The sequence below is a fragment of the Ambystoma mexicanum genome, chromosome 3q (assembly GCF_040938575.1).
Source record: "Ambystoma mexicanum isolate Mex_15411 chromosome 3q, UKY_AmexF1_1, whole genome shotgun sequence".
NCBI lineage: Eukaryota > Metazoa > Chordata > Amphibia > Caudata > Ambystomatidae > Ambystoma > Ambystoma mexicanum.
This window is the reverse complement of record NC_090926.1, coordinates 966145198-966172211: the sequence shown is the minus strand read 5'-3', so window position 1 is coordinate 966172211 and position 27014 is coordinate 966145198. Positions and strand designations below refer to the sequence as shown.

General features: G+C 48.3%; 1 protein-coding gene across 1 annotated transcript in view; it reads left to right on the top strand.

The window, feature by feature from the left end:
• The first annotated feature begins 6796 nt into the window (after positions 1-6796).
• VCF1 (VCP nuclear cofactor family member 1) overlaps positions 6797-27014 on the top strand; it is a 173527-nt gene continuing 153309 nt past the window's right edge. Inside the window, exon 1 of the mRNA XM_069655106.1 lies at positions 6797-7127. Within this exon, the coding sequence (XP_069511207.1) occupies positions 7045-7127 (83 nt within the window). The 5' untranslated portion in view covers positions 6797-7044. The remainder of the gene's footprint in view (positions 7128-27014) is intronic.

The window sequence follows — 27014 nt, the reverse complement described above, 5'->3', positions numbered from 1 at the left end:
TGTACTCTGCGTCTGGGGGAGGTGCGGTGGCTGGAGGGGTACTTCGGCCACAAGCAACAAGAATGTTGGCATGTATCCATACATGCCAACATTCCAATGCACCTGTGAGGGAGATTTATACAGAGAAATCGGGAGACAATTTCCACATAGGAATGCATTGGGGAAATAATTATTTTAGGCGGGAGAATGTGAAAAATAGCAGTATTTTTCACTAAATCGGGAGGGTTGGCATGTATGTGTGTGCACTTCACCAAACCCAAAGCAGCTGTTTTTTTTTATGCTCTGTCAATTTCATGGCTGAGTATTCTGCAATGAAAAAATACATTCAGTGAATATTAAGTGATAAAAGCACTTGATACTGACTGCAAACGGCTCCCTCAATCCGGCAACGGTACTTTTTAATGTCTAGCATTCTGTATGCAGTCAGTTTAAGGCACTCTTAACTTTTTTGCATGTAACAACTTTTTTAAATCCCTCTATTAGCACCATATTTAAAACAGTTCCTACGATCTCCCCAAGATAAGAAAGAAAGCGTGTGCGACAATGCTCCCTGACAACTAGGAGGACAGCCATTGGCTCGCTTTGTTCGATCACCTGTGTAGCATATTAGTTCTTAATTCGAATTTAACGTGCGACAAACAGGCTTTGTCAAAGGAGTAGGTTACGGTTTGAATCTCCTCATCCTTAATATCCTGAAGATGGACGCAATTAGAACTGGTTGCAAAGTATATTTAGCGTTCATAGACTTAGCACATGCTTTTGACGGTGTTGACCGGGAAACACTATGGACAAAATTAGTAGGAAGAACTACTATTGACTGTTTATTATTACCTGTGTAACTGCTATCGCATGTATATTATTATCTGTAATCATGTAACCTGAAGCTTTGCATATCCTGTACTGCTGCGCCCTGTTACCTTCGGGTTTCGTGCGCATTATAAATTAATAAAACAAACAAACAAACAAATAGTATGGGCAATGTAGGAGACAGTACTTGCTTAGAGTGAGTTTGATTAGCACCAATTGCTTGCTTTTCGAGGGTCTAATAATATTGGCAAATTGTATTGCTGTTGTTCTTATAGTGTTTAAGCTTTCAACCTATTTTATCAATATTAATACAAAATGCGTCAATACAATTTTTACACTGCTATTTTTGCAACAAAAAAAACAAACAAGGGCGCATACTTTTTCTACGTCGTCTTGTCTAATTCTCCTGATAGATGTATCTCATCTCTATTTTACTCCATTTTGGAGTGTGTCACGCACCCTTCCTTGGCTGTAGCCGCAGGAATCCCTTAAATAATATGTTCCAGAGTTTGGTGCAGTCCCTTCTATTCTCCTGGGGGTAGGTATCGGGGTATCTCCTTTCCCCTAATAAATCCTGTTACAGCCCCCCCTTAATATATATACACATACACATGCAATTGGGCCCCTCCCCTTTTATTTGCCATGTTAAATGTTTCTACTTGCATCCGTTATTCAGATTGAGGCCTTCGGTATCGACTCTTCCCCAAGCAACCACTTCACCTTCAGTTCACGGGGCGCCTGCGGGACCGGACAGGAATTTCTTCAAAGGGGCACCTACCAACATTCTCGGGTAACACGTGTTGTAGCAGCGCTCTCCGCAGGAAACTCTGCAATCTTCTTGTTTATGGTGAAAGATGTAAAGAATCTAAGGTTCTGGATCTGAACCATCCGCACTGCTACCAACATGTGCAGTAGTACTTTTTGGGGGTTTCTAGACGTAGAATGGAATTACCATAACAAATAATCTTGGACCCAAATAAACAGGCAGACTCAACGAATATGGCAAAATACTACTTTATTATCAGTTCAATAAAGTAGAAAAACATGGCGAACAACAAATCGTAGTCCACACACTCTCAGTTATATTTCAGTTACACAAAGACTTTATACCTCAATGTGCGTCAGCTATGATGTCATCCTACGTGGCAAATAATAAAACCTATTGTGTAATTGTAATTGGTTATTTATAACACACTTTATACCCAGAGGTTTCTAAGCGCAGACCTGGGGATCGAACCCGTGTTGCTGTGCGTCATCTTGCTGCCAAGGCGAGCATATTGCCCCTGAGCTATCCTTCCAAGTGGGTGAAGGGATTGGCTAGAGGAACATATCTACTTATAGCATTTGTAGGTGTTAGCAACATGATTGGCTATCCAACCTCTAGTAGGCATGCCTTGAAATTCCCTCTAACTACGTATAATACAGACAATAGCAGCATAACAGGAGCGGATTGGCTTCTGCAACAGTGTATGGTCACCCATCACATAGGCCCTCTGATTGGTTGGCATTCTCTCCCAACTTTGGACATTCGGCTTGTTAGCAGCACGTAAGCAAAACAAACCCGAGGGGCAGAGAATGCCAAACTACTGCCCAATTAGTCTACCATTAGTCTACCAAAGGCTTCTCCTTTGTACTTGATCTTGCATGATATTCTATTCTCTGGAACTTTAAGGGGATTAAGATCATTATCTCTGTCTGAACCTTATGAATAGGCCTTGTTTTCCTGTATTACACTGCGTGTGAGAAGACCATGATGTTGCCCATCTCGCCTTTTATTTAGTGCTATTTGATTCAATTATCCTTGGTGTCATTACTCTCTTCGGCCTCTGGGAGACTTGGTTGTTCACATATGCTTTTCTGCATCTTTATTCGTCAATACTTGGCATTCACAAATGTTCGCTCATTTACTTAATGTAAGAGAAATATGTCCTGCGTACATTGCTTATCCTCGTTGATTCACCTTGTATCCTTCAGTAGCTTCTCGCTGTGGCATCCTTGATCTCTGGCCAACAGCTATTCTTTGTTTATGCACACATTTGAATTCCCAAACTCTGTCAGCTCTGAAGTCTTGGTCTCTTTCCTTCAAGCCTTTTGCTTACTGTTATTCAGAGTCCATCTTTCCAACATGGCTGCTTCACCAATGTTATGTTTTCTACTGCAGCAAGTTCTATGTGACTATGTGACTTATCTACCTTGCCTTTCTGCGTATATACATTCACTACTCATCTGATTACTTATCTTCATTGTATATATGTTCACTTTGTTTCGATGCATCATTGTCTCTTCATGACGTCACTTTGTACCTGTCCGGTTTTCCTTACAGCTCTGTGATATTCTGCGGTGTCTGCAAATCTCCTGCTACCAATTCAGTTTGAGGGTACATTCAGTATGGTTGCCTGAGTGCATAACGTCTGTCGTATACTCGGTGCGGTATTGGAATTATACAGGGTGTCAAGCAGTGTCTTCTTGCTATTCATTCAATAGGTCGGAAGTGAGGGGGTGGCGTCTATCAGTGACATACAAGTCTGCTCCTCTACATTCATGATGAGCAAAAGATAAAGCACAAGAAAACGAATTACACCTGGCAATTGCAACACGTTCTCATACATGCAATATTATCTAACTATTCCATTCGCGAGGCATCAGTACAGTCCTTGTTTTAACTTTGCATTCTAGGACTTGTAGTTCTGGGTTCAGAATATGGAAATCCAGGCATATAAGACATGGAATGCAAAGTTAAAACTAGGACTGGAGTAGTGTGTCCACAATGGAATGGATAATGGCATGTATGGGATCCATGCACTTTTAATTGCACTTTCTTTTGCGGTTTAAACTTTTTCTGCTCAAAATGAGGTGGACACTTCCATATATGCCAACCCTCCCAATTTAGGCAGGAGATGCCCGATTTATCAAAGAAAAATATTGCTATTTTTCACGTTCTCCCACCTAAAATATTTCTAGCCCCAATGCATTCCTATGAGAAAATGTATGTCTCACGATTTCTCTGACAAAATCTCCCTCCCAGGTGCCTCAGAATTGTGGTGCCTGCCCCTTTAAGGGCACACACACATCGGAGTGACACAACTCTGCCGCGTGTGCTTGTAATAATAAACGGGGTGCTGCCACAGCTGTGTCAAAGCGACCGTGGAGCCCGGACTGCAAGGACTGTGCAGCGTGTGCTCTGTGGCTGGGGGGGGTTACGGGGGCCGGATGGGTACTTCGGCCACAAGCAACAAGAATGTTGGCATGTATACATACATCCCAATATTCCAATGCACCTGTGAGGGAGATTTATACAGAGAAATCGGGAGACAATTTCCACATAGGAATGCATTGGGGAAATAATTATTTTAGGCAGGAGAACGTGAAAAATAGCATTATTTTTCACTACATCGGGAGGGTTGGCATGTATTTGTATGCACTTCCCCAAACCCACTGCAGCTGTTTTTTTAAATGCTCTGTCAATTTCATGGCTGAATATTCTGCACTGAAAAAATACATTCAGTGAATATTAAGTGATAAAAGCACTTGATACTGACTGCAACCAGCTCCCTCAATCCGGCAACGGTACTTTTTAACGTCTAGCATTCTGTATGCAGTCAGTTTAAGACACTCTTAACTTTTTTGCATGTAACAACTTTTTTAAATCCCTCTATTAGCACCATATTTAAAACAGTTCCTATGATCTCCCCAAGATAAGAAAGAAAGTGTGTGCGACAAAGCTCCCTGACAAGTAGGAGGACAGCCATTGGCTCGCTTTGTTCGATCACCTGTGTAGCATAAGTTCTTAATTCGAATTTAACGTGCGACAAACGGGCTTTGTCAAAGGAGTAGGATGCGGTTTGAATCTCCTCATCCTTAATCTCCTCAAGATGGACGCAATTAGAGCTGGTCGCAAAGTATATCTAGCGTTCATAGACTTAGCACATGCTTTTGACGGTGTTGACCGGGAAACACTATGGACAAAATTAAAATCACAAGGATGCCCTCATAGCCTGTTACTGGCAATAAAAGAACTTTACTCGGGTACACATGTCCAGATCCGCTTAGAGAAAGAAGGACATCTTTCCAATCCAATAAAAACAGCTTGCTGTGTTAAACAAGGGTGTCCACTAGAAGTAACGCTCTTCAACTTCTATATCTCTGAGGTCAGAGAGGCGTTGGATGGAGCTAAACCGTTCCCTCCAGAGCTAAACAGAACTCACATCAACTGGATTCTTTACGCTGACAACATAGTCCTACTTGACCTAACCCCGATTGGGCTACAACGAAAGCTGTATGCTTGAAGATTTATATAGAGGATAACGGACTGGAAACAAATGTAGCAAAATCTGAAATCCTGATACTGAAAAATCTAAAAGGAGGGCAAGCCAAAAGGGAAAAACACAGATGGTCATTGGGAACCGAGCGCTTAAAACAAGTAACATGTAGTCGATACTTGGGTACCCACATAAACTCTAGCATAAATGATGAACCAATGACAAAAAGAATTGTAAGTAATTGCAAACAACTAATGGCTCAAGGCGTGACCATACAGAGAAAGTATGGCAAATTTTCTTACAAACCAGTCATACATTTCTGTAAGGGTAACGGTGTCCCAGCTCTAGTCTATGGAGCAGAAAGTATGTTTGGCTGTTCAAGCCAGATATGGTCTAGATGCGAAAGTACCTTTTGGAAGAGAATCTTACAGTTGCCCCAAGGATTTCCTACAGCATGTATACTACATGAAGTGAGTTTGGCCACTCTGAATGCTAGAATCATGTGGAACATGTTAGCGCTTTACAGTAAGACCACGGAAGAGGCTGACCTGCCACAATTCGAAGAAATGGTAGATCAGAAGATTCAGGAGAAGGAGACCTTACTACAGAAGTGGAGACAAATACATAGCTCTCAACTCACACGCTTTTGGCGGGTGTCACCCGCCTTGTAAAGGGCTGACTCACCCGCCAAGCCTCCTGCACGCCCATTCATTCCAATGGGCGTCTCACCCGCCAAAAACAAAATCGGTGATTTCACCCGCCTTGGCAACACAAATGGTTGAGAGCTATGCAAATATGTAAAGATATTCTAAAACAACTGGATACAGATGAAAAGACTGTCATAAATAATCCGAACGCGTAAAAAAAAATTGTTCCAACTTGATTGGATAGAAACAACAGAGAAGAGAGCAAATCACAAATGTATGAAAAATTCTCCCACTGAAGTAAAAAGTCTTAATAGCCTACCTAAATATATGGAAATATTCCCATGTAAGTGCTTAAGAAAAATCTACATGAAATTCACACTGAATCTCTTCGTAATGAAAGAAGTTCAAAGCCTAAAACAGAACGTCAGAATGGGAGATCTTAAATGTCATTTCTGCCAGTGCCAAGATGAAACATTAAAACATTTAGTACCCCATTGTACTGGTTTGAGAACATTAAGAACAAAATATCTAGGTTAGGAGTTGAATAAAGGCACAACCTACAGAAGCAAATGAAGAGTGGTGGACGAGAATGCATAGCAGTAACAGCAAAAACTTGACAATAGCCTTGACATTGTTTTTGGAACAGATGCAAAAGAATTTGGTGGAAGCTGATACAACACTCAGGGAGAATCACTAATGAAAATAAACAAAAAACGACATAAGGGAAAGTGAGAAACGTCAGAGGAAATGACGAATAGACTAGTGTTGTTTATTTGTTCATTTTTTTAAAGTTTATTTTTAGTTGTTGCTCATTTTTTTAAAGGTTTGTAATAAACTAAATAAAAAGATAAATGGAAAAAAAGAATTCCAATTTAGCGCTTACCACTGCCGTTTTGGTTTGGAAAGTGAATCAAAGAGTGGGCATTTAGCCTGCCTTTTACTTTCTAAATGATTGTTATTTTCATGTGACCACACGGCGTATTTGCGCATGGGAAGGTTCTATGGAACCGTCCTCGTTTTTTATTGGGTACGTGAGGTGATACACACGCCGAACAAGGCCGTCATAATTGAGCGGCCGCGCCCACTCATAACTGCTGTGCTATAGGTATACAGCGTGAGCTATTGGGAGTACGTATCACGTTACGTAACGTGCTCCGTAGAGTAAACAGACAGAGGGGCGTGCCGTGGTGCCTGCTGGGAGAGAGAGGCCTGGCACTGAAGGAAGCCGGGCTTTGGCGTCAGCTCGCCTCTCGCAGCTGACAGGAGGGCGCGTCAGTGGGACATGCTGCTAGCCGCCTGATCTGTGCCACCACCCTCGGGGGGAGCAGAGTATGACCAGACCGGGACGTGGAAGGGGGAGCAGCAGAGGCGGCCGACAGCAGCCGCCGCAGGCACCAGGGAGAGGAGGGGACAGGTGAGGATTGGAACTCTACGTTTGTAACGGGAGAGTGTGTGACTTGATGGTATGTTGGTTACTGGAGCCTCCGTTAATGAGAGTGGGGGTAACTGGGACGAGGGGAGGCCAGAAAGGGAGTAAGATGTGGCTGTTATTACTGTCGGGGGAGAAGGTACAGCAAGCAGTGCCACCAAGGGGCTTGAAACGTGACTACTGCGATATAGCTGTTCTACTTGGAGAAGTGCCCTGGCGGTGCTGAAATAGGGTAAACATTCAACGAGGTGGGGAAAGGAGTGGGAGTCATGTCAAGGGGTGGAGATTCCAGGCAAGTCTTAGGCTTGTAACAAGTATAAACAACATGGGGATAAAATAAAACTATTTTATAAAGTTGATTTGAAACACATCACAGTCGCATAATAAACCAACATGGCAAATACGTTCCTGCAGTAACATGTTAATTAAAGCATATAATTGCCAGAATGCAGTAATTGCTATTGATATTTTAAAGTATACTATGAAAACAAATAAAATGATATCATAAGCTTGTAATTATTTCATGTAGCATGCCATGTTAACCCAACTCCTGTGTTTAACGAGCCACCATTCACACCTCAAGGGACAAAAGCTGATCGCATTCACTTACTGGTTTGTCTGCAACCACGTTACTTTATTTGCTTTGTAATGTGCTTGAAAGCAAACAATGCCCAACTGTCTCCAACCTGTTGTGATCTGAGTTCGTCGTGTCTAAGCACTGGGAGCAGATGCGCTTTTTGGGTGTAGTGCGATGTGGCTTGAAATAGGCTTTACATTTTCTGGAATCTGGAAAATGTCAGTACTGCTCAAATTACTTCCCGGTAATCTCCTACTCTTCCTCGTTGCAGTACTCGTCTATGAGGCTGTGCCTCCCAAAGAGGAACTTTCTTTTCTTTCGGAGGTATACACCGTCCTAATTTACCACAATACACCAGTTCACAGCAAGCCTGGACAGATCCCGGCCCCTTCCACACCGCGGGAGGGCCAGCAGTACTGTGACGAGGAAGAGTAGGACTAGGAGTAATGAAGAATACCTCTAAGTAATTTGAGCGTATTACCTCCACATCTCTCTTCCTCGTCCCATTGCTCGCCTATGAGGCATACTAAAGCCAAAAAAACAAGTGGAAGGACCCCAAAGGAAGCAGGAAAGCAAGAGGACCGATGCCAAATAAGTTTATTGTGCAATAGAACAACATAACACAGCTGGGCCACGGACATGACCCCAACTCCAAAGAAACCATCCTTAGAATTGCCAACATTCGGGCTGCATGTAATGTGTAACAAAAGCTATTGGGGTACACCCAGGTAGTGGCACTGCAAATTTCATGCAACAGAAATAGCCCGAGCATCCGCCCAGGTAGCAGCCATACACTGGTAGAACGACCATGCACACCCAAATGGTCAGAAAGACCAGCTGCCAAATAAATATGCCATAGAGATCACTGACTTAATCCAGCGACTGATCGAAACAGCCAACTCCTTCCTCACCACCCCAAAAGTCACCAGAAGATTATCAGACCGCCAAACAGGTTCCGTCCTGACCAGATACTCCAGGACTGCCCGTCGCACATCTAGGAAGTGCCATGCCACTTCCTCCCGGGACAGGGCGGGTCAGGAAAAAAGGCTGCAAGGACCACTTCCTGCGACAAATCAAGCTTGGAGATCACCTTACGGGGATATCGCTGCAACACCAAGCAGCCATGCAAGAAAAGGAGGGCGGCAAAGGAGAGCTCCCAATCTCCCCCAAATGTCGTGCAGCAGTGATGGCAATCAGGAAAGCCGCCTTGAGCGCAAGTTGCTTAACATCAGCAAGTTGAATCAGCTGATTGAAAAAATGAGCCGACTGAAGAAACCACAAAACCAGAGGCAGATCCCAAGAGTGTGGGGGAACCCGAACACAAATGCGGGCGAGAAGAAGCCATGCTCCTCGGGGACCGGCCCACCAGACCCAGATCCAACAGGTTAACACCAGAACCCTCCAACAGGCATTTCGATGTAGCCCACTGAGCTCGCAACCCTTTATCAAAACCATTCTGCAAGAACTGTAGCACCCCCGGGACACCACAACCCTCGCACCATCTGAGAAAATGGGCCCAATGCCTATATATATATATATATATATATATATATATATATATATATATATATATTTTTTTTTTTTTTAATTTAAATTTTATTGATTTTGAAAAGGAAGGGTGTATGCACGTGTACATTAACGTGCATACACCCTTCCTTTTCAAAATCAATAAAATTTCACATTGGTACATCGGTATGTTAGTGGAATTAAACAAGAACATTGCTATAAGCAGAGTTAACTTCCTCTTCGCTTTTACTTTAGGGTAATGTTGATCCCTCCCCCTCCCACCCCCCCCCTCCCTCCACAAGAAGGTCTGGCAGGTTTTTCCGGTTCGTTGGCAAGAACTTAGTCTATAGTTAGCGCAAGCAGGGACGTTTAACTCGGGTGGTTTACATGTGTTTATGTCGTGCGACAGGCATTTTAACATATGATTCGCTGGATGGAGTCCAGTTCTCATCTTTGTTTACTCTTTACGGGGATTCTGCGTCACTGGGTGGTTGTCGACTTTGGTTTTGGATGTGTATGTTGGCAAAGTCGCACCAGATTTCTTCGTGGCGTGCTGCCTTTCCATGGAGGGCCGCCGTAATTTTCTCCATCGTATGTTTGTTGCAATGGTGGTCCATTCTTTTTTAACTGGGAGATGTGGGGATTTCCATTTGATGACTGAGCCGCCTCTTGCAGCTAATAACAGTGGGGAGGCCAGTCCCTTCATCCTGATTAGTTTGTCTTCTTCTTCTAGGCCAAATAGCCTCAGGAGGGGAGATGGTTCCCTCTCGATGTGTCTATTTGTTTGATCCAGCCGAGCACTTCTATATATGCAGACTTTGGGGCAGTCCCACCACATGTGCCAGTAGTTAGCTTCCATTCCACATTGTCTCCAGCATTTTGGGCTGTTGGTCTGATACATTTTCGATAGTCTGTGGGGGTCGTACTGCTATCTGTGAAGTACATTTTATAGCATGTAGTTTGTATTGTGCACCAAATTGTGGCCCATGCTTGTTGGTCAAATTCTGTTGAAATCTTTTTCCCATTTCTCTTTGAGGCGGAGGTTCGAGTTTTGGTCTGTACAGATCAGAGCACTGTACATATGTGCAATCAGGCCTTTATTCGTGGAGGTTGTGTCAAGGATTTTCTCTAAGGGGGCAAGTTCTCTTTGTATTCTGGTTTTCCATTCCTGCTTTGATAAGACGCCTTTCAAGCGTAGATGGAGAAGAGTCGGGATTGGGTGCAGTTGGAGGGTGTCTTCCAAGTCTGAGCTTGCTATGGATTTTTCCTCTCTCCATAGCTGTCTGACCCTTTCGAGTCCTGTGTCGAACCAGGTTTGGTACCTAGAGTGTTTGGGTATTTCTTCTCTGATCCCTGGGGCCCAGAGGTGGCTCAGAAGGGATGGCCATGTGGTCACTCCCCTCATCCCTTTTCCCTCCTTCCATATGTTCTATATTGTCCCCAGTATTGGGTGGTTGCGTAGTCTTCATGTGAGTTGTGGCCTGGGGACCCATAGCCACTCTGGGAGCGTTGCGGGGGTCAGGTTGTCGTTGTCCAGCTGGACCCATTATAACACCTTCCTGTCTCTGAGGTGGGGGATGAGGACTCTTAACTGGGCTGCCTGATGGTATCGCTTGATATCGGGGAAGGCCTACCCCCCCTTGGTCTTTGGGTAGTACAAGGCTATTCTGGGTTTCTTCCTTCCCACAGGAATCCAGTTATTGCTCTTTTCACTTGTTTAAAAAAGTTTTCTAGAATTGTCACAGGGAGTACTTGGAAGGGGTATAGGAAGTGTGGGAGACTGACCATCTTGATGGCGTTCAAGCGTCCCATCCAGGAGATGAGGGATCGCCATTTAGCGAGGTCTGCACTGAAGGCGGTGAGAAGTTGGCCTTGTATACATCTGCAATGTCTCTCTTTAGATTGACGCCCAGGTATCAGAGTGTGGGGTCTTCGATGATGAGGCAGAGTTGTTTGAGTTCCAATTTTTGGCTCGTGGTGGGTTCACATAGGGGAAGAGGATGGATTTGGTTCTATTAATTTTAAAGCCTGACAGTGCGCCATACTGTTCAATAAGTTGAATTGCTTGGGGGATTGATGTCATCAGGTTTTTCACATGAAGTAGAATATCATCTGCATACAGGGCCAATTTATATTCCCTTCCATTCACATGGAGGCCCTTCACGCCTTCATTTGTTCTAAGCATTTGCGCCAATGGTTCCAGTGATAGCGCAGATAATCTTGCCGAGAGGGGGCATCCCTGTCTCGTTCCTCGGAGCAGAGGGAACCAGTAAGAGTATTGGGAGTTTTCTGCAACTGAGGCTCGGGGCGAGGTGCATACAGCTTTGATTCCACGTCGAAGAACTGGGCCGAGGCCTATTTTCCACAGGGTTGCTTCTAGGAAGTGCCATTCCACCCTATTGAACGCCTTCTCCACATCGATCGAGAATAGTGCAGGTGTATTTGGCATTTTCTTGGCTTCGTGTATGAGGTGGAGGGTCTTACGGGTGGAGTCTGCTCCCTGTCTGCTGAGTATGAATCCCACCTGGTCAATGTAGATTATGGCGGGCATATGCGTCTCCAGTCGTGCCGTGAGGACCCTCGTGTAGATTTTGGCATCTGTATTTAGGAGGGAGATCGGGCGGTAGGATGCGCATTGCTTGGGATCTTTTCCTTCTTTGGGGATGACCGTTATCAGTGTCTCGGAGAAGGATTCGGGGCAGAACCCGTTTGGAGGATGTGGTTGAAGAGTTCAACCATAAATGGATGGAGTGTTCCGATGAAGGTTTTGTCAAACCCTGCCGTATAGCTGTCGTTTCCGGGGGCTTTCCCTGTTGGAAGCCTTTTTATTGCGTCTTCTATTTCTTCGCCTGTGATGGGGGCATCGAGGGCTTGTGCTGTGTCTCGAGGAGGTTATCTTCATATATTCTGCAATTGCTCTCTCGTCTGCTGGGGTGTCTGAGTTGTACAGTTTCTCGTAGAAGTTAGCAAATGCTCCAGGGATATTGGTGGGGGGGGGCCCCTGTAGGGGTGTCTCGTTTTCTATTGTTGACAGCCATCTTTCTTTGTTGCCACGGAGCCTGGCTGCGAGCAGAGTCAGCTTTGTCCCCTTTCTCGTATTGTTTCTGTTTGAGGTATTGGAGTTTGCGCACGATTTGGTCTGTTTCCAGTTGCCGCAGTTCCTCTCTTGCTAGTGGCCTCCTCTATTTTTCAGTTTCTATCAATGCCGGCGGACTGGGCATTAAGGTCCAGTTGGGTTATTTCGTTTCTGAGTTTATTTTCTATGAGCTGGCGCTCTTTTCCGTGCTGCTCCTTCTCTAATTAGTATTCCTCTCCACGTGGCTTTTCCAGCCTCCCACACAGTATATATCAAGGTTTCGCCTGTGTTATTCTGTTCGAAGTATTGGTCGATCTCCTTCTCAAGGTGCTCTTGGAATGTCTGGTCTTTCCAGAGCGTTTTGTTGCAACGCCTTTTCGAACTTCTGTGGGGGAGCGCTATGCGACTGAGGGTGGGCATGTCGTGGTCTGACCATGTTATAGGGGGTATTTCAGAGGCGGACATCGCCCCCGTTAGCTCTGGTGTGAGGTATATGTAGTCGATTCTGGTATATGTGGCGTGTAGTGCTGAATAGAATGTGAATCTCGTTTGCTGAGGGTTCATATGGCGCCATGCATCTTTGAGTTTGTAGGTGTCCATCATTTCGACTATCACTCTGCGGCCGGCTTCTGGTGGGATGTTCTCCTGTGGGTTTCGGCTTGCCTGTTCAGAGTTGGGTCGGCCCACATATGGAGGTTGCCTCCTATGATATTCAGGGCGTCCACCTCCCCACCGATTGGCACTGCGAACAAAATATGGGGACCTTGGCCGAGCAGTGGGACGCACGGATCCAACACATCCCGAACCGGTGCCAAATGTTCACAAACGTGATCGGACAACTGCAACTCCCGGAAGACTGGGGGGGAACACCCAGCTGAGACGATACGCAACCGCATTCTCCAAACCCCCCCACCCCTCAAATGTGAACCGCGCCAGCAACAGCAAATGCTGCTCATCCCCAAACCTAGCCTATGAATTCTGGGCCCGCAACCCCCTGATTGTTGACACAGGCCATGGCAGAGCAATTGTTGGTCTGAACCAACACACCCCGACCCTGCAGGAGGGGAGCAAACCACAGGAGAGCCCGCTGAATGGCTGCTAACTCTCCCCAGTTTGAGAATTGACAGAACCCCTCCATGTCTCACCACTCCTGCGCAGAGACCCAGGGTGGACCGGATCCGATAACCACCAGAGGGGGTTGATCCAATTCTACCCCCCCTCCCTGCCGCAGGGAGCTATTCTGCAACCACCCACCCAGAGTGCTCGAAATCTGGACACGCTGCTCGCGAGAATGGGTGGAGGGGGGCCAGTGACATAGTAGATGTACCACCAGGGGGCAAAGATGGAGGGGGAACATAACAACATGCCACGTGTCTCTGTATCACCAGAATGTCTCTCGCTGAATTCGAAGGACATCTGAAAGGAGGGCCTGGAGCATGAGAGCCCTGGCCTGGGATAGAAGAACCTTGCCACTTCTGGTGCAGAACCGATCCCCAATGAACACCAGGCCCTGATCAGGAAGCTCCACTCCTAGAGTGACTGACGGACAAGGGGAAGATGAGACCCCGCCCCCCCTTGCTTCAACTCCAAAAACCAATGGAACCTCCCCCGGGGCTTAGGGATCAAGAAGACCCGACAGTAGAATCCACCACCCCCCCCCCCCCCAATGCCCATCCCCCCAGATCACACTTGTCCCTGGGCAGGGCCACAATGGCCCCTTTGAACAGAAGCTCGCAATAGCTGTGGACATGGCCGCTCTCTTGGCAGGGTCCCTGGGTAGAGTAGTCAAGATCCATGAATGCTGAAGAGGAAGTTGATTTGGTAACCTTCCCGGACAATCTTGAGGACCCAAGCATCGGAGCACCGCATTGCCCACATGGCATAATGTTTAAGGAGATGGCCACCCACCAGCAAAAAGTAATGGTCAGTGCTTCAGATGATCCTCCGCCGGCTTCAGACTCCCAGGACGGGGACAGAAGACCGCGGAGCGATGAAAAGGGCTCAGTGTCTGTAGAGCTCTGGTTCTCTCTAGGCTAGACTACTGCAATAGCCCTTTCCTTAATTTACTCTATTCTTCTCTATGACCCCTCCAGCTAATCCAGAGTAGGCCTGCAAGACTTATCCTTGGCCTCAAGCTCAGGGACCACATCTCTCCAGCCCTAAAAACTCTCCACTGGCTCCCGGTTGCTGCACGGATCAAGTTCAGATCCCTCTGCATCGTCCATAACGCTATCTGGGGCCAGGGACCACACTATCTACAAATTGCTCTCACTAAGTACTCTCCCTCCAGCTCTTACGTTCCTCTAGCACCAACTCTGTGTGTCAAGTGCTTTGCTAGACAGGGTGTTGGTGGCCAATCTCTTTAATCAGCAGGCTCCCTACTATGCAACAGCCTGCCCCAGCCCCTGTGTTGAGACGATCCCCCTCAAATTCTGGAAGCTCCTCAAGACTTTCATTTTCACCTCCTCCTTCCCGTCCTCCCTCCTCTGCTAAAAAATGCACAGTTGATGAGATTGGTGAGCATGGCCCTTATGTGTCCTCTCGCCTTTTAGCCTCCGCCCGCTCCCTGCACTTGCTTTGCCAACCACTGCCCTATGCCACCAAAGGCCTGCAGTTATTGATTGGCAGCCGACCGCTCACCCTGGCACTTGCTCGATTCCCTAGGACTTACCTCCTGGTACACCTAGCACTTTTTATTTTATTTAACGCACCCTACATTTTCGGTTACAAGCTTCTTAGCATACATTTGCGTGTTATTTATTACTTTCTTCCCTGCTCTCCCCCCACTTTAACTCGAGCTTCCACCTCAGTTCTTCGTACTTCCCTCCTTTTGGGGTTAATCCCCTTCGCCGTTCTCGGGCGTGTCACATTCACTGGAATTGGCATGGGAGGATCCCGACAACGACAATGTGGCTACCTTTGTCATTTGTCTCCATGCTATCAGAGGTCTCACTTCAGCTGCCTCATACCATACTACTGCCTCAGCGTCTGCCCATTTCAGGAGATCGTTCCACCATACCTCTAATCTGGGTCTATGGGCTGCTTTCCAGCTCATGGCTATTCTCCTTTTGGCCAGAATGTAGGCCAGGTCCTTTTGCATACGTGATTTCGGTTGCTTGGTCTAGTAAATTCCCCCCACTCTGGCTCCGCTAAAAGTTCCCACGGGATTAAATGGCCGCACAAGTGCGCTGCGAAATGCCATGCAGCAGGACCCCAAGTGCGGTAATGGAGGAGCGCAGACATTGCCACAACAGGCTTCGCTCCCAGAGACCATAGGCATTAATCAATAGCCTGAGTGACCTGAGTCATACGAGTCTTCCCATGTCCCTAAGAGTCCGGCAACCATAACAGGACTCTAGCACAGCGTCCCCGCTGCACCACAGCAGACGTTTTCCTTTACGGACAGAACCTGTAGTAAGAAACCATCCTGATTTGGGCCACTACAACCTCAGGCTTAATCCCAGCCCAGTTTGGCCGAAACACCGTCGTGTCGATTTTCTGTGGCACAACCCCTGTTTATATGTGTTTGTAGAATATTGTTGTGTTCACTATTGTTGTTCTAGTACCCCCGGACCTATCACAGTCCTGGGTTGCACACTGTTGACACCCCCTGTCATCAATCACTTGTACTGTATACTTGTGCATCACTGTGAAAATTGGTCCTCCGCAAGAAAAGAGGACGATACTCATTTGTATTTCGCACAAAAAAAAGAAATATCTGTCCACCTAACCTTTCGTGCTTATCGAAAGTTGTGTAAATGTTTAAAAATACTAATATGTGCAAAATCTTTTTGAAGGCAAAATAAAATAGCTTCAAAAACTTGACAGCTGCCCTCGGATCTCTCACCCTGATTTCTATCTATTTACCCACCAGTACCCTCCTGGGCATATCAGGACTTCGCCGGGCGCCCTTTATATATTCTCAATACTGGGACAGGAAACGTGTGTCAAACCAACCCTGTACCCAACCCCGCACCCCCCCCTTCGCCCTCCTCAACATTCTCTTCTTGTCCGTACTACCCAGCACTCGACACTCATGACGCTTCTCGCATGGCGTCTGCTCACCAATGTCCCACTTGGTGGTCAGCTTGGGGATGCTGAGGAGTCGCCGCCGCTTGTGGAATTTAGCAAATATGCTACGTATGGCCCCCAAATGTCTGGAGGACGAGCATGCAAAGGTAACGTTTTGAGGAACTCTGTCTCCACGTCCTGACAGTAGAGTACACCGCTCCGCCACCCCGCAACCGAGGGAGGCGGACCCCGACCCCAGGCCATGGCCACCTTCCTCCGCGCCAGCAGCAGAATGTTTGCTAGTTTCCTCATTGCAGGTGTTAGGTGCTTGGTCATCCCCAGCAGCATCACTGCGGGGATAGGTGTTAGTTCCTCTCCAATAATCGCCTCTGTCTCTTGAATAACTTGTGACCAGAATTTGGACAACGCCGGACAGCTCCAGGCAAGGTGGAGGAAGTCTGCAGCTGGTTTTCCGGCAAGGTGGAGGAAGTCTGCAGCTGGTTTTCCACACCTCTCGCATTTCGCCTCCGACTCTGGCCTATGTGTGCACCTTTTGGCTGGAGTGTAGTAGGTTTGGTGTAAGTAATGAAAGTGGATAAGCTTAAACCGCAAATTCGGAGCGACCCACTGAGTTTGAGTACGTATGACCATTCTTCTTCGGGGATGGTAACCTGTAACGCCTTTTCCGATCTTTCCTTTGTGTGCGGGTTTTCTGATGTGTCTGTTACAAGGGATCTATATATTGAGGATACCAATTTACCCTCCCCCTGTGCTTGTATTACGCCATGGAGCAGTGCCCATGTTGGAGGTTGGCGCAGGAAGGAGGGGAATAGGGCCTGGATCGCTTACCGCAACCGGAAGTATATGAATATATCTAAAGATGAGGTGCTGCCTCTCTCCTTGGCCTGTTGGGGTGATGGCAATCTTTTTGTCAATGAAACATTCCTAGGTGTCTGGGTTTGTGTTTTTTCTGCCCATTGGAGGAACACTTTCTCATTTGTGAGGGGTATCACTGGTATGAATTTAATGGGTAGTAGCGGCGAGTATCTAATTGTTACGCCATATTTTTGGGCTAACTTTTTCCAAATTGCGTAGGTGGTTAACGCCACATTTAGAGTGGCGTATGGTGTCGCTTGTTGACTAATGATGACTGTTCTTAGCAGATTAGGTGATGCTAGGGCCCGTTCGATTTGTACGTGGGGCCTGATGAAGTAAGTACCAATGGCTCAGGAAATGCACTTGTGCGGCCAAATAGTATCGTTCCAGGTCTGGGAGTGCGAACCCACCCCTCCTTGTAAGGAGTATTAGCGTTCAGTATGCCACCATTGCCGGTTTACCGGCCCAGATCAATTCAAGGATAAGACTTTTTAGCTTCCCCAGAAAGCGCCGCAGGAGTAAGAGTGGGATATTCGTGAGTTTTGGTAGGATCACCATCTTAACCAGCAATGCTCTGCCCCAGAGTGTCAGCGGCAATGACTTCCATCTGTGCACCTTCTCCTGGAGTCCTTTTAAAGTGGTTTCCTAGTTGTCTTGGAAGATGTCTCAGTGACTCAGTGATAGCAGGATCCCGAGATATCGTACATGGGTGCTTTCCCACTTGAAATTAAAGTCGTCTGCGAATTTACTGGCGCTGGGAGTTAGGGGAAATATGATCGACTTGGAATGATTGATTTTTCAGGCCTAAGACCATACTGAATTTGATTATCTCGTGCATTACAGGATTAAGATTTTCAATGGGGTTTTGAAGGAATAGAACCACGTCGCCAGTGTAGAGCGAGATAATCACTTTATGGGGACCTAAAGTGAGTCCTCAATGGAGATGTCGAGTTCGCAGGCTGGAGGCCATCGGCTCCATCACTAACGCAAATATTAGCGCTGACAGTGGGCACCATTGTCTAGTTCCGCGTTGAAGAGGGATTTGTGCCGATTTCGATGAGCCAAGGACAATAGTTGATTAGGGTTTATTATATAGTAATGCTACTAGTTTTATAAACTGGTTGCCCAAGCCATGCTGTCTGATTACCGCAAAGGGCCATTCGACAGAGTCGAAGGCCTTTTCGGCGTCAAGGAGGATTGCAGCCGCCCGTTGTGTGGACTCTATAACTGCCATGGCTCAGATGGAGTTTATCTTTGATGTTGCTGTGCCGTCCGATCTTTTTTTTTTTGAAAAATCGATTTTATTAGGTTTCCTTTGTGCATTGCGTGATTACATTATTACATTGCATTTATTAATGTAAGTTAACATATAGAAAAAACCAAACGCAACACACCCCTTACCCCTCCCTCCTTTTCCCTCCCCCCCCACCCCCCTTCAGTTCGAGCGTTCATAGCATAGGTAGTTACTTGCGCAACGGGCTCTCTTAGCGATAGAGGTGTCAGTGCATTGTGCGTGTGGCACGTCAAAGTCATGCTGATCAAACGGGTTCGGTTCACAACCAGGTCCTTGGGCCATGGTCCCGTGTCCTTGGGGAGGAGGGGGATCCCTCAGCTCAACCACCAGGTCCTAGACCACTCGGCCGTATTTGTCAAAAAAGGGGAGCCAGATTTCCTCGATGTTGGACTTGGACTCATCAAGCAGGTGTGTGAGGAACTCCATGTCGTAGATGGCTCTTACTTTGGTCACCCAGGTTTTTTCCCCTGGCATTTTCGGGTGTTTCCATTTCTGTGCCAGGCAGCATCTAGCTGCTACCAGCATCACCTGGAGCATGTGGTCTTGAGTGCTATCCCGGTCCTCCCCGTTGCTAATCCCGAAAAGGAGGAGCCAAGGACAGGAAGCCCGTTCGATCCCATCCACCCCTTTAATCCAGGCCCGCACCTTGTCCCAGTATTTCTGAACCACTGGGCATCCCCACCACATGTGGATATAGTCACCTCTTTCTGTCTTACATTTCCAACAGTGTGGGTCATATCCTGGCCGCATTCTAGCTATCCTTTGCGGGGGGTAGTGCCATCTGTGTAGTATCTTGAGGGCCTGATGGCGATATTGGAGGGAGGATGTGGACCGATTAGCCCGTCTACACATCTCTGTCCATCTCTCGTCATCGATTTCCTCGCCTAGGTCCCTACCCCATTGCGTGCGTGCGGGTGGTGGGTCTCGGGGGGATAGAGAATTGAAAGAGCTTGTATAGGCGAGAGATTGTCCCCTTGGAACCCTTTGCGGTCAGAAGGAGCTTTTCAAAGTCTGTGAGTTCCCTCCTGAGGGTATCGCCCCAAGATGGCTCGGTGAGGACACCCTTGAGCTGAAGATAACGAAACGGGGAAAGCGTACCTATTCCCAGGGCTTCCTCGAGGTCCTTTAGGGGGAGGAAGGAGCCCCCCACCCACAATTGGCCGGTCCTACTAAGGCCCGCCTCGAACCACGTCTGGTAAGCTGCTGGTTCCGCTATTTTGGCCAGGAAAGGGGGGGCCCATATACAGCTCAAGGGGGAGGGCCATGTCGTGAGCCATCTGTAATAACCTCCCTCCTTCCATAGAGACCACAATACTTTCAGGATCGGGTGGTTCAAGACGGTTCTAGGGATCGTACTCCTTGGGACCCAGAGCCATTCCTCTAGTGTGACGGGCGCCAGGGGCCTATTATCCATGGCTACCCACTGTTTTTTCGTTCCCGGTGTGAAGTGATCAACCATGATCCTCAACTGGGATGCCCTATAGTACGTCTCGAGGTCGGGGTAGCCCACCCCCCCATCCTCCTTGGTCCTAGTCAATACCTCATACGAAATCCTGTGTTTTTTGCCCTGCCAGAGGAATCTAAGGAGGATTCGTTTTGTTTCATCGAAAAAGGCCTTAGGGACCTGCACCGGGAGCATTTGGAAGAGAAACAGGAATTTTGGGAGAATCACCATTTTTATGAGATTAAGGCGTGCCATCCATGAGAGACCCGTTCCCGCCCACCTTTCTATGTCTCTCCTGATTGCTGACCAGAGGGGGGGGAAGTTGGCCCCATACAGGTCTTCAAGGTTACGTGTGATTTGGACTCCCAAGTAACGGAACCCCTCATCGTTCCGCTTGAAGGGGAGGCCCTCCACAAAGGCCACCTCTATGTCCGGCAGGTTCCCTCCCATAAATGCCACCGATTTGTCCAGGTTGACTTTGTACCCCGATAGTTCTCCATACCTTGTGAGGCCCTGCAGTAGCCGAGGGATTGTATGGGACGGTCTAGTAACGTAGAGCAGGGCGTCGTCCGCAAAGAGGCAGATTTTGCAGTGCATATCCCCCATCTGCACACCACTGATGGCCATGTCATTGCGGATCGAGATTGCCCACGGTTCCATCACCAATGCGTAGATTAACGGGGACAGGGGGCATCCCTGCCTCGTACCACGTTCAAGGGGGAATTCTCTAGATTCAATCCCATTTGCCACCACTCTGGCCGAAGGGGAGGAGTAGAGCGCGGATATCCATCCCAACCACCTTGGCCCCATCCCCACCGACATGAGAACCTCCCTCATGAAAGCCCAACTGACCCTGTCAAAGGCCTTCTCCGCGTCGAGAGCCAGTAGGAGTGTGCCTTCGTTTCTGGCCTCGGTTGTGGCTAGTATATGAAGTGTTTTCCTTAGATTATCGGAACCCTGTCTATTAAGGACAAATCCCGCCTGGTCTGGATGTATCGGGCGTGGGAGGGAATTTTCCAGTCTGGAGGCCAGGATCCTAGCAAAACTCTTGGCGTCTACGTTGAGAAGTGAGATGGGTCTGTAGGACCCACAGACCGCCCGGTCCTTACCAGGTTTGGGTATGACAGTGATGAGGGCCTGTAAGAAAGTCGGTGGGATTGTGTCGTTGCCCCTAATTTGATTAAACAATTTAGTCAGGGGCTTCACTAGGGTGGATTGGGTCTGTTTATAAAAATCCGCTGTGTAGCCGTCAAGGCCTGGAGCTTTCCCGGCCTTCAGTCTCTTAATGGCTCCCTCCACCTCCTCCTCTAGGATTTCCCCCTCGAGGGCCTCTAAGTCTTGGTCGGTCAGTTTGGGGAGGGGATGTTCTGCCAGGTAGGAGGCAATATCCTCCTGTGATTCACCCACTTTCCTGGAATAGAGTTTGCTGTAGTAATCAGCAAAACATTCCGTCACTTCCTGCCGGTTCCCATGAATTCTGCCTTCCTCGTCGGCTAGCTGGGTAATCCCTCTCTCCGCTCTACACCCCCTCAACCTCTGTGCCAGTAGAGTGCCTACCCTGTCGCCCTGTTCATAGTATCTCTGTCTGGTATATCGCATCCTCTTAACCACCTCACCTATGAGAACCGTGTGGAGCTCCTGTCTTTTGCCCTGCATCTCGTCCAATAGTGCCCTCCGGTCTACCCCCGGGACGCCCAGTCTGGCCCGCAGGATCTGTAACTCCGCTCGGAGTCTGCTCTCGATCAGGCCCCTTTCCCTTTTACGCCTCGAGCCCTCCGCTATGAGGAGACCTCTGAAGGTGGCTTTCCCCGCTTCCCATACCGTGGACATGTCCGTCTCCCCGGTGTCGTTTATCTCGAAGTAGGCCAGCATTTCTTGTTTCATGAAATCACGGAATACTGGATCCCTAAGGAGCGTGTCGTTACACCGCCATCGAGCCGATCTCGGGGCGATGGGCAGGGACCAGTTGGCTACAAGTAGTTCGTGGTCCGACCACGTTATGGTCTCGACCTTTGGTTGGGTTACCGCCCCATCCCCCTCCTCTGAGGCCAGCAGAAGGTCAATTCTGGTGTAGGTGCAGTGTGGGGGAGAAAAGAATGTGTAACCACCCTGGGCCGGGTACGCCTTGCGCCAAACGTCTACCCAGTAGTGATCCCTCAGGAGGTTTTGCAAAGCCAGGTTGTCCTTAGTGATCCCCTTGGGTGTCCCACCTCTAGCGGACCACCAATCCAGTTGGGGGTCGGCTATGAGATTAAAATCCCCCCCGAGAATCATGGCCCCCTCAGCCCATTCATCCATGACGCCAAAGATCCGTGTGAGGAACTCTACTTGACCCGAGTTGGGTGCGTATACAGTGGCAAAAGTGACTCGTTGCCCCTCGCAAAGCCCCTTAACGCCTAGGAATCGACCCCCAAATCCTCGCTTGGTTTCCACCCCGTGAGTTGGAGAGCCCTTCCTAGGAGAATGCCCACCCCCTCCTTCTTGGAGGTCGGATGTGAAGCCCAGTAATTGCTGCCGATATCTTTCCCCTTGATTCTGGACTCTCTCCCACGCCTGTAATGTGTTTCCTGTAGGAATAGGACCGTCGGGTGTTGTTTACGGAACATATTACCCGTGAGGGACCTTTTATTTTGAGAGTTTAGACCCTTGACATTCAACGTGCCCACCTTCCCTTCAATCATTGTCATCATTCCGGGCGTGCATTTTGAACCCCTCGTGGTGATTGAATTTTAGAGCCCATTGCCAAGCGTATTCCTGTGATTTGAACTGAATTTCCCCCTGAACCCCTCTAACTGCCCCGTTGTCCCTCCTACCCCCTTCCCCCTTATTCCAAACCCCCCTCCCTGTGCCCTCCCTCCCCCCGCCCCTCCCTTGAAACATAAGGCGTCCGTCCACTTTCCCCAACATATGTTGGGGTTGGTCAACGAACCACCAAGGACTCTAACCCCAGCCCCGGGGTTTTCGTGTGTTTGGAGAGTCCCAGATCGCAAACTTGATTCAGGTCGGCCCCTGCAGGCCTTCGGTAGACATGGCCGAGATAGAATTCTGGGACCCGGAGCCCCCCCCCGGCCACCAACCCATAACCCGAGCCTCAGACATGGGGCAACACAAATAAACAGTTAACTTTTTAACAAAACGCTCTGCCGTCCCATAGTCCAGCGCGCTAAACACAGCGCCGCCGCGGCATCCATTCAAGGCAGTTCGTGGGCCCAGGGCCTCCATCGCCCGCACCCCGAATCATCTCTCACCTCGTGATTTTCTCCACCTCCAATCGAACGCTATTATCATGAATTTGGGTGGTCTTCCAGATTCGTCGACGGGTGTCTGGTTTTCCGAAACTTTCGGGCCCCCTTGACCTTAGATTTCCCGCTGTGATTTCCTAGTCTGTCGGGGCCCCTGGGGGGGTCCCGTGGTCCTCCCTCCTGGGCGCCCGAGTGGCCCGCCTGGTCGCTCACCAGATCCTCCGTGGCTCTCCGTATGTCTTCCTCCGACACCAGGTGGTGTTTCTCACCTAGCCACTCAAACTCCAGGTAGAAGGGGTGCCCCCACCGATATCGAACCCCTTTTCCCTGCAACCATCTTGTAAGTGTGCCACATTTCCTCCTCATTGACAGGGTTAGGGCCGATAGATCTTGAAAGATGGATACCTTCAAGTCGCCGTACTGTATGATGCCAAGATGTCTCGCCTTCTCCAGGATTCTGACCTTGTCCCTGTAGTAGTGCAGCCGAACCAGGACCGAGCGTGGGCCTCTGCCTCCCCCCCCCTGCTCGGTGCACCCTGTCGAAATTGATCGTCCCCACGCCCTCTGTTCCCAGGGCGATCCTCACGATGTCGTGCACTTTGCCTTCGAGACCTTGTGTGGACTCGCCCTCGGATTCCACCAGGCCAAAGATTCGGAGGTTGTTCCTCCTCTCCCTGTTCTCCATGTCATCAACCTTAAGCCGAAGCTCTTCTTCACGCCTTTCCATGTCTCGGAGTCTCATGTCCATTTGGGTTTCGAGGAGTGTTACTGAGAGTTGATTATTTTCGACACCCTCCACGCGGTCTTCTAGGGTGGTGACTTTGGTGGTGAGGTCGGCCAGTTTGGCCCCCATGTCTGTCCCCATCCCTCGTATCTCCTCCAGAATCGTTTGGATGTTGTTCTGGATAGCCCCCAGGTCTGGGGGTGGGGGAGTGGGGCTACCGGTGGCCATGGCACTTTCTTTGGCAACGAACTGGTATTTCTGCAGGTTTTCTTTCCAGTGCATGGAAGGTTCGTGCCGGCCACTTATCAGCGGGCGCCGCCTTTTCGTCGACTGGGGAGCCGGGAAGGGGCGGTTGAGTTGGTCCTTTAGTGGAGGGTTCCCGGCAAGTCAACTGGGGGGTCCCCAAGGTCTTACTACGCTGTCGGTGTATTCCACGCAGTCCTTGGTGTCCTTGGTGCCCTTATTCCGGCCCCGTCGTTGCTCCACCGGGGAGTGGGTGGCCCTCAACAGATCGAGTTCTGAGGCCGTGGAGGGGGCTGGTGGACTTGGGCCTCCCTGTGAACGGGTGTGTCTCTTTAGGCGTGGGGCCCCCGAGCACCGCGGGCCATCTCGGCGAGTGTTGTGATGGTGGGGGGGCGTGCTCCCGCGTCGGCCCCCTTGCAGTACCGTAGCTCCCAGGACCGGCGGATGGTCCTCTCCAGGTCGGGCCGGGCTTCGGGCATCAGAAGCGCCTGGGCGCAGAGGGCCGCCCCGGCGTGTGCTCCCTGGGCGAGCGTACGGCTTTCCTCGGGTCGGGGCCCTGGGTCAAGCGGTGGGCCGTGGAAGATGTCCTGGGGAGGAAGCGCCGTGGGCCCTCCTTCTCGGGCCTATTCGTGGGCGGCGCGGCTCGCGCTGCTTCGTGCGTTGCTCCGCGCCAGGTCGTGGGGGAGGGGCAGCTGATGCCGCCTCGGTCCGTGTAACTCCTCACAGGAGCGTCGGATCGGGACCAGAGCTGGGTCCAGGTGGGGGCTACAGGCTCCAACGTCTTTTGGTGGGGGTCGCGTAGCGCATGGGACCCTCGTTCCGCCGGTAAATCGCAGTTCACCCGGGGCTGGGTGCGGAGCTCGACGTTCAGGCGTCCATCCTGCCCGCGCCCCCTGGTGGCCTCCCCGATCTTCTTTAAGGAAGAAAAAGCCAGCTACCAGCGTAGATTATTTTTTTCTATGTACAGGCTACACTTAGTCTGGCAAGTGCAATGGGCTGGATGTTCTAGAGCTGCTTCTTACCGGGTCAGAAAGGCTGCCCTAGCATCTAGGATAATGGGAATCTCTGAGCGCAATAGTCAGATTACCTTTATAGTCGCAGTACTTATCTTCCAAGTTCTGAAGGCATCTACTAGGTATGATATCGAGGATACCTGACTAAAACCACTGCGCTACAATGGCTAACCTATGCAGTTAAACGTTCAATGGAGCATTACCAGCATGTATCTTAGAGCGTCATGGGCAGGCTAAACATTATAAGGCATAGATGAGCATGTCTTTTCAGTGAAGCTTCCCCCTACATGATTCAACAATTTTTCAGAATGCTGTCCCTGGTTTTTTGCTTTGCCTTTGCGATTGCTGGAAAGTAATTTGGCAACACTTGTGTTGTAGGAAATCATTACATCTGTGGTACGCTTGAATTCTTTAGTTGGTTCTTTTTAGGGTTACACCATCCTGTAGCTATTTCCAAGAGCATATGGGAGGGAAATGGGGAGATGGATTTCTGTTTAGTCCTATTTATAAATGGCAAAGACCGGAGGGATGGGAATTTGTTTGTTTGCACCATAATCTGCCATATTCTATATATCTGCTAGATTCCGATGGTCTCTCTGACAGGCTGAGAGAACACATTGTAATCATTCAGTGTCTAGGGCTAAGCCGATTACTATAATTTTGGATCTTGCCAAAAAAACCTCATGTTTCTTTGAAGTACACTTAGTTGATAGGATCCATCTTGGACTAGAACCAATATCTTAGCTGTCGCATCCAATGTTGCATCTAATGTTATCCCAACATTTCTTATAAGTACAACTGAGTTGGAACTGCGTCCGATGTAAGATGGCCAGTATTCTTTCCACTGTCAGTGATGCTGTTCCAAGGCCAATGAGACCCCAGTTTGTTTCCTCCCATCTAACTACAGCCACGTGTAGAACATCAATTTTGTCAGTATGTTTGCAGATGGGCTCTAAATGTATCTGCTGCATCCCTGTAATCGTCGTCCAGAGTAATTTGTCTTGTACTTAACCCAAAGGTTTGGCCCACTTTTTACCATCGGACACGCATATAGGTAAAGCAGTAATGAATAATGCCTGTAGTAAATAACTGTTCCGTGTACTCTTAAATTCACATGGTCATTTTTCTTTTCGACAGATCACTTTATATTGGAGGTGTTCTATGTGGTTTTTGTGTTGTATTCTGCTGAGGAGCAGCGGCTTCTTCACTCCTGTCACTGAAATGATATAAGCTAGTATATCCATATAAAAAAGTGACAGAACACAAACTGAAGGGACAGGAACCACTATCTGCTTAGTATTATGGGGAAAATAATGTAACCAATCAATTAAGAATGAACGTTAATGCAAATGAGTAGCTCATTTTGTAATACTTATATGAAACTAGAGCCTCAAATAAAGCTTGATCACAATTAAAGATATCTGAAAAAATGGGAGCTGGAGCGAGAAATCGAAAAGCGGTAAAATGACACCCACCATCTTCCGCCCCACAATGGACTAATATGATAAAGTCTTGGCAAATACACTAAGCATATATTGATTATGATTCCATTAGAAGATGACCCTGAAGGTTGTTTAATAGTCGCTGCAGTAGATGTATCCAGGGCCTCAATTTTAGCAGCACTGATCAGATCAGCCAAAAAGGTACATGGGTGTAAAGAACTAAATCTGGCATTTAGCTGCCTAAGAACAGGATTATATGATGGGAAGGAATTCTTGCACAGTAACTTTAGAAACATCTTGTGACATATATATGCTATGACCTATCCAAAACAGTGGATTAGCATCTTTAGCATTGCTAATTATCAATTGTATTTGGGTATATTCGAGAAGATAAGTGTGTGGTGAAGGTTTGCTCTGCAAATTA